This window comes from Caenorhabditis briggsae, assembly GCF_000004555.2.
Source record: "Caenorhabditis briggsae complete genome, chrV, whole genome shotgun sequence".
NCBI classification, from domain to species: Eukaryota; Metazoa; Nematoda; class Chromadorea; order Rhabditida; family Rhabditidae; genus Caenorhabditis; species Caenorhabditis briggsae.
This window is the reverse complement of record NC_013488.2, coordinates 16909839-16918270: the sequence shown is the minus strand read 5'-3', so window position 1 is coordinate 16918270 and position 8432 is coordinate 16909839. Positions and strand designations below refer to the sequence as shown.

Genomic DNA, 8432 nt, shown 5'->3' with positions numbered 1-8432 from the left:
ACATTTTTAAGGACGGAGGGCGGAAGCCGGAAGACGGAACAAGGAATTCCACGAAAGACGGAACACGGAAGACGGAAGACGGAAAATCGAGTAGTTAAAATTATTTTGAATTGGACAATACCTTAGATTCGAGTTTTTTCATGGGTTTTCCAGTTCCGTAGAAAGAAATTCGAAAAAATTGACTAAAAATTCAACAAATCGTAAAAAATTGTAGGCAGGTAGGAGGTAGCCCGCTTTTTCACCTGCCCAAATGGAAACCCTACACTAGAGATGTCTGTCGGTCCTCGTGTCACGATGTCCAGTTTTGAAAAAACTTGAAAAATGAGTATATTTACGTGACCCTTTGAGAAAACCTGAGTGAGAAGCGAAGCGGCGAACCAGAAAAAAAACTTGATTGAAATGCGCCGAAGACGCACCAGCCAGATTGAAACGGGGGAGGCGCGGCAATCAGATGGCTGGTGCGTTTATAAATTTATAAATTCAAAAATCCTAATAATCAAAAGAAATTCGAAAAATTTCAAACAATCCAAACATAAAAATCTGTGTATTTTCAGCTTTTCACCAGTATGACAATCGTCGACATTTGCATAACTCATTTTGTGATTCAAGCTTCGTATCTCAGCTGCAACAGAAAACACGTGGAATCTATTTTTACAATTTGCGGATTCCGGAAAAGCAATCCAGTGAGAGATGCGACAACTACAGAGACGCCTTCTTGATTTTTTTTAAAGAAACCTTTTTATTTGAAATAGAAATGTAATAAAGAACCGAAATCTCAACACTTCCAAAATTTCGAAATTTCTGAAAATTCGAAAATTATGATTATCAAATGTCCCAAAATTCGGCATCAGAATTTTAGAATTTCATAAAATTGCCAAAAAATGATGTTTTGAGAGACGCAGAGAGAACTAACACTTTTAAAGTTCTTGATAAGTGATAAGAAATCATTCTGCCCGTTTTTCTGAATTTATCAGTTTGAAGTTTTATTTCCAAAAAAAAATGACATCACTTTCAAAAATGCCTGTAGTTGTAATGGAAAACATTATTGGTCTTTTGGATTTCCGATCAGTGTGAGTTTTTTAAACATTTACAGAAGTTCGAAAATTCAGAAAATCCAAAAATTTAAAAAATTTCTGAAGTTCAGAAATTCAGAAATTCAGAATTTCGAAAATTCAAAAATTCAGAAACTCTGAAATTCTAAAATTCAGAAATTCTAAAATTCAGAATTTCAGAATTTCAGAAATTCAGAAATTCAGAAATTCAGAAATTCAGGAATTTTGAAATTCAGAAATTCAGAAACTCAGAAATTCTAAAATTCAGAAATTCTAAAATTCAGAAATTCGGAATTTCAGAAATTCAGAAATTCAGGAATTTTGAAATTCAGAAATTCAGAAACTCAGAAATTCAGAAAAATCCGGAAATTCAAATTTTCTAGAGATTCCTTTTAAAATTCTGTTTTCAGCCTTACCCTTCGCCAAGTTTGCCGTGATTTCTGGAATTTTATCGATGATTTGAAGGATTCCAAATTGCCAGACTCTAAACTCAAAGGACTGACATTAACAGTGAGAAAAGGACGAAAATTGGAGTTTAAAATTGAGTATTTTGATGGATCAATCGATATAATTGAATATATGGAAAATTCGAGAACGTATAAAGAAAAAATAACAAATTTGGAGAATTCCAATTTTTTGGATGTGGCGATTCAAAACGATTTGAAATGGATTCTAAAATTTCAAAGAGGCAGTTCGGACCTTTTTGAAATCGGTATGGATTTGCAGGCTGTGTATTTGCGACCGGAAGATGAGCAATTATATCAGGATGTGATTGAAAAGCTGAGCAATTGCATGAATCGAAAAATCAAAACCAAAAAACTGCAAATCTGGGCCAACAAAAATTCAGAATTTCTTTCAATTATCCAGATAGTTGATCCAAAATTCCTAGTAGAACTTAATTTTCGTCCCAGATTTTTCGCTTTTGAAACTGATGAAATTTCGAAAACTGAGCAATGGAAAATGGCCAAAGTTTTCGGTTTTTGACAATATTTCTCGGATGAGCATATCAAAGAATTGACTCATTTTTCGAAATCGTCGATTCTAACTGACTGCGTTTCAGCAGAAGATGTGATTCATCTCAAAGAAGTAAGTTGGAAAATTTTGTTGTTTTTTTGAATAAAATTCAGAAAGTTAGAAATCCAGATACCGTAAAACCAGTATTAGAAGGGCCGGGCCTCATATTTTTCCTGGTCCCTTGCGGAGAACCCTTTTGTAAAAGGAGCGCTTCTATTAAAGATGCCCTTCTAATACAGGTTTTACGGTATCAAATAAAAAAGTCGCCAATTTTTGAATTTTTGAATTTTTGAATTTTGAAGTTTCGAAATCAGAAATTCCAGAAATACTAGGAATTCTGGAAATTCAGAAACTTCTATATTCAAAAATATGAAAATCAGGAGGAAATCAGAAAGAAAATTAAAATTAATTTTGAAGTTGTGAAATATAGAAATCTTGAATTTCAGAAATTCGAAAATTCGAAAAATTAAAAAAATTAAAAAAAAAGAAAAATTCAAACAAAACCAAAATTTGAAATTTTCAAGACATTCGAATTCCTGAATTTTCAGATTTTCTGATTTCTCAATTTTGGAAATTCTTCGCAATTTTCAAAATACCGTAAAAACTTATTGAAACACTTTTTTAAATAAAAACTTGCTCAATTTTAGTGAAATTGAATTTTACGATTTAAGTTTCGGGGAAAAATGGCCGGAAGAATGAAAGGAATCAGAAATCTAAAAGTGAAAAAAATATACCGTAAAACTTGTATTAGAAGGGCCCCTGTAATATAAAGGCCTCTCTAATAGAAGGTCCCTCCAAGAGGGACTTGAAAAACAGAAGGACCCCCTGTAATTGAAGGGCCCTCCGGAGGTACCTTGAAACAATAGAAGTGCATGCCCTTTTAATACAGGTTTTACGGTAAAAAATTTGATTTTTCAGTGTTTCATGAAATCTTCAACTTTCAAATATTGTTATCTGACAATGAATTCGCCTACATCCGAAATTGAAGATTTTGTCAAATTATGGGGACCGTCGGATGTTTCTGGAACGGATGAAAAATGGTATTTTCGAATGGTGAATTCTGATATTTTGGTGGTCAGTGTCGAACTGGAGGACACATGGCCATATCGAACAGATTTCAATTTATTTCGTAAAAAAATCAGTGATATTGAATCTGATAGAGTATTTATTCACGATTGAACTTTTAATTTTTTCTTGGATTTTTTCGACGAATTTGAATTATGAAACACTTTTTTATTCATCCATTTTTGTTACTTAAAAAATAATTTTTTTTTTAAATTATTTCAAAAAATGTTCATAGTTCATAAAATGATTAAAATTATCAAAAAAACTAAATAATCAGTTAATTTTAAGTTGCCATTGTAGTACTCTCCACTGCACTCCTATACCGTATTCCCACTTTATTTTTATTGAATCCAAGCATATTTGATAAGGATTCCACATGTTTTTTATTGCAACTTAAATATGAGGCTTGAATTATGAAATGAGTTACGCAAATGTCAACAATTGTTAGACCGAAGAATAGCTGAAATTCTGAATTTTCAGAAAGTGAATATTCAAAACTTGAACTTTTTCCCGAAACATCCAACATGAACAGAAATTCAAAAACCCTCATTTTCCGAAGTTCAGAGATTCGGAAATTTAGAAGATATAAAAAAATCAAAAATTCAAAAACTCACAACCGCAAGCATTCGATTATCAAGCATGAATGAGTAGACCAAATATGGAATGTAAGACTAAAAATTTCAGATTTTCAGGATTTCCAAAACCATTCTCATCCAATTACGATTCTGAAAATCACAATAAAAAACGTCTGATAAAGAATATATTTTTCGGGTTGACTAGTTTTTGCAGACTGTAATCCAGTCTTTTTTCTAACACTTAACAAAATTGGAACATATAAAAAAGCAGAAACAAATTGAAAACCAGTCAAAAAAATATGAATCGATTGATTGACTTTATCGAAGAAATCAAATGATGGATGTCCCGAAAATCCGCCAAATATAAAATCCGAATTCACCGAATATTTGTAATTTGTTGAAGTTTTAAATTTCCAGAAAGAGAAATAAAATTTAACCAAACGTTGTGATAAGTTCGCCAAAAATGTGAGAATATAAATGAAAATTACAGTTTTTCGGAAAATTTTGAGACTTTTTGTTAAATAAAACTCAGTTTGAGGGAAAAAATATATGGAAAATCGGTAAATTGCCAGAATTGAGAGCATCAAATTTTCCATTAAAGTGATAACAAGAGTGAAAGTTAAAGAGAAGAATAACAATGAACCACCGAAAATCAGATAGAGAGGGTGTTTGCTGAAAATGAAAAAAAAAAGCGATCGGTCAGCTCGATCGGCTGTCGGTCGGCTGGGTCGGTGGTCGTTCGGCGGTCGGCGATTTTCGACCGACCGAAATGGAAGCCTTAGCGGGTACGGGTACGGGCGGGTACGGGCGGGTATATCGCTACCCGCATGGAAACCCTAGTATTAGAAGGGCCGGCCCTTCTATTGTTCCAAGGTACCTCCGGAGGGCCCTTCTATTACAGGGGGTCCTTCTGTTTTTCAAGTCCCTCTTGGAGGGACATTCTATTAGAAAGGCCTTTATATTACAGGGGCCCTTCTAATACAAGTTTTACGGTATATTTTTTCAATTTCAGATTTCTGATTCTGACTTTCCAAATTTTCGACTTTCTGAGTTTCTGAATTTCTAAGAATTTTTAAAAATCTGATCTTCTGTACTTTTTTGAATTTCGAATTTCGGAAGTTTCGAATTTTTCTAAAACTAACTTTACGTCGACAAAAATACAACCAATAATGGCTACAATATCCACCAAATAAAGGGTTTCCATAAAATTGACCATATGATAAAAATGTTTCAATATACTGAAAACGACTGAACTTGTCAGCTCATCTGTTTTTCGATTTTTCCGAAATGCCAAAAAATAAAATGGATAAAGAATGAGAATTGACGAGGAAAGTATGATGAAGAGGGAAGCGATGGAAATTCGAAATACGGTACATGTTGCAAAACCTTTCACCAAAAATCATCGGTGAATTCGAAATAATTCTTCATTATCTGAAAGACTGAAAATTCAAAAATTCAAAAAGTGAAAAAAGCGAAAATTTAAAAATAAAGGTTTCTGTAAGTATTCTTTTGAAATTAAAAAACCATGAAAAGCGTTTTTTTTCGATTTTCTAGAATAATATTCTCTGAAAATTAGAAAATACGTGTTTTTCAAAACTTTGAAACAATAAAAATGTGTTATTAGATGAATAACTATTGCGTTATTTGGTTTTCAAAAGTTTATTTTTTTGAAAACAATATTGAAAAGTTTGAAGTTGATTATTAGTTGTGCATTGCAATTTTCTAGGTTTTCGAGATGAAAGAGTTATTTTGAAATCTTGACAATAGGAAGTTTATGTTTGGAATTTGAAATATAGAAGCTCAGAATTGGGAATATGAAAATTTCAGGATCTTTCAGGAAATTTCTCTAATTTGTAAAATAATTTATTATTTCTGTTAATCATTATTGCAGGTATAATTTTTATTCTGTATGCGTGTATGTGTTGATGGTTATGTGCTATTATTTGGAAATAGTGTTACTATTCGGTTCTCCACTTTAATTGAATGTGTTGTTTGTTATTCGTGTATCTGTGTTTTGTGTGATTGTATTGTATTCCTTTTCTCTTTTTTTCTCTTTTTCCACGACGGAAGGTCGTAATCAATAAATAAATCAATAAATAATTATTGCGTTATTTGGTTTTCAAAAGTTTATTTTTTTGAAAACAATTTTGAAAAGTTTGAAGTTGATTATTAGTTGTGCATTGCAATTTTCTAGGTTTTCGAGATGAAAAAGTTATTTTGAAATCTTGACAATAGGAAGTTTATGTTTGGAATTTGAAATATAGAAGCTCAGAATTTGGAATATGAAAATTTCAGGACCATTCAGGAAATTTCGGAAAACCTAGAAATGCGAACATTTGAAAATCCTAACGAACTTCAGAACTTCCAAAAATCAGAAGTTCGGAAAATGAAAGTCCCGGGAATTATGGAAAATTTAAAAAAAAGCTTCAAAAAATCGAAATTCAAAAATGGGAGCCTAAAAACGAAAAAAGAAAAATGTTTTAAAGTGTAATCTTTCCGTGTTTTTTCCTAGAAAATTTTATTTCAATTTGCAGATATGAGGTCATTGGAATTTATTGCGTTTTTCCCCGAAAAAATCATCATAATTTTTTCGATGAAATAACTTATGCAGGTGTTTATTTTATTTGTTTATTTTGTGTTTTTTCCTGATTCTTAAAATTGCAGAGGTGGGAAAAAAGACAATAAATTACTTTTTAATTTACGAATTTATGAAGAATTCTGGATGAAAAAATTTCAGTAACTTTTTTTTCGAAGTTTTTTTTCGAGTCGGATCAAACTCTGGAGATTCTGAACTTCGAATTTTTGAATTTTTTAAAATGTAAATTCAGAATTTCTGTCTTACTGATTTCCCGATTTCTGATTTTCTGAACGTTTAAATTTTTTGATCTTTTTTGAATTTTTCATTTACTGTATTCCTGAATTTCTGAATTTTTGAATGTCTGAAAATTACAATTTCCGAAATGAAAATATTTATTACCCTGAATTATCAATTAAGTGAATTTTTGGTATTTTGAGGTAAAATGTACATTAACATTGCGTAACAAAAAAATCAACAGTCAAAAATATCGGGTTCCGAAAATTCGACTTTAAAAACTTCGAAAATTCTCGCCAACTCCATGGTTTTTCTTCTTTCCATGTGGATTTTTTTCACCGCATTCACAACACTCATCAGCCGAACCAAACGACCAGCGTAATTCGATCTCATTTCCTCTTTTAAATAATAACTGTGTAGGTTATTAGCCATCTCGTCACAAACTCTCTCACCAATTTCCACCACTTTTCCTTGCATTTGTTTTCCTGGAAATTTGAAATGTAAGAAAAATATAGAAGATTTCAGTTTTAATAGTTTTTGAATGAAGAAAAAAGGTCCAGTTTGAAGTGAGTTATGCGCTTTTGAAGTTTGCAGGCAAGAGAGCGTAAGAAAGAGGGAGGGTGCAGAGAAGCGCGCTTGTTTTGAAATCCACGTCAAAAAAATTGAAAAAAATTGAAATGTAGGCCATGACCTAAATTCCAAATCTAGGTCATGGCCTAAAAATTGAAATCTAGGTCATGACCTAAAAATTGAAATCTAGGTCATGACCTAAAAATTGAACTCTAGGATTTGACCTAAAAATTGAAATCTAGGCCACGACCTAAAAATTAACATCTAGGTCATGGCCTAAAAATTGAACTCTAGGATTTGACCTAAATTCCAAATCTAGGCCATGACCTAAAAATTGAAATCTAGGTCATGACCTAAAAATTAAAATCTAGGTCACGGCCTGGAAATTGAAATCTAGGTCATGACCTAAATTCCAAATCTAGGTCATGACCTAAAAATGGAAATCTAGGTCATGGCCTAAAAATCAAAATCTAGGCCATGACCTAAATTCCAAATCTAGGCCATGGCCTAAAAATTGAAATCTAGGTCACGACCTAAAATTAACATCTAGGTCATGGCCTAAAAATTAAAATCTAGGTCACGCCCTGGAAATTGAAATCTAGGTCATGACCTAAATTCCCAATCTAGGTCATGGCCTAGTAATCAAAATCTAGGTGATGACCCAAAAATTTAAATCTAGGTCATGACCTAAAAATGGAAATCTAGTTGCCATAACTTGCTTCAAAATTGTTTGTTCATTCCGATTTTTATGGCATTCAAATGCAAACTTTCCTTATTTTCAGATTTTCAGACTCACCTGCAACTTGCCAACTCATTTGTGTCAACATATAGGCCATCTCCACTGATGAGGGTCTCAATTCGAAAAGGGGTTTTGCCACCTCATGGAATAGTTTCACCATTGAATCTCGGAACATTCTGGAACAATTGTTTGTAGTGTGTAGTCTATAGTTTGTAGCCTAACTTACTGCTGAACTTTTTCATTTGGAATATCAGTGATTTCAGTGAAATCAATGTGAAAACCGACATTGATCACCTGCTCATTGGATATTGCGAATTTCTGAAAATTTTGAAGTTAGAGAAATAAGAACACCAGGAAAATTAAACCTTCTCATTGACAGTCTTCATTCCAAACATTTTCACCGACATTTCGAATCGCTCGAATCGACGCCACATGTTCCAGACGCATTTGAAGAATTGCCACTGAAATTTATTAAATGTTTTTAGATTCAAACAGATTCCCAGGTTGTTCTGTTTTTATTAGTTCAAAAATGAGCTTTTAGATGCATTTGGAAGCGAGTTATGAGTTTTTGAAGTTTGGAGAGTGAGAGAGTGTTGAGAAAGAGG

The 8432-nt window shown here is 32.3% G+C and overlaps 2 protein-coding genes across 2 annotated transcripts in view; one reads left to right on the top strand and one right to left on the bottom strand.

Annotated features, from left to right (window-relative positions):
* Positions 1–1017: 1017 nt before the first annotated feature.
* Positions 1018–3245, top strand: CBG22869 (the record flags this gene model as incomplete). Its single annotated transcript, XM_045238407.1, has 5 exons — positions 1018–1070; positions 1463–1562; positions 1920–2028; positions 2113–2138; positions 2985–3245. The coding sequence occupies 5 exons, from the start codon at positions 1018–1020 to the stop codon at positions 3243–3245; spliced, it is 549 nt and encodes a 182-aa protein (XP_045097677.1).
* A 3510-nt stretch (positions 3246–6755) lies between these two features.
* The window catches only part of Cbr-nhr-102, a gene marked incomplete at both ends in the record, with an annotated part of 7388 nt that continues 5711 nt past the window's right edge, over positions 6756–8432 (bottom strand). The window contains 4 exon segments of the mRNA XM_002638275.1: positions 6756–7003; positions 7885–8003; positions 8054–8145; positions 8193–8288. Of these exon segments, the coding sequence (XP_002638321.1) occupies positions 6756–7003; positions 7885–8003; positions 8054–8145; positions 8193–8288 (555 nt within the window).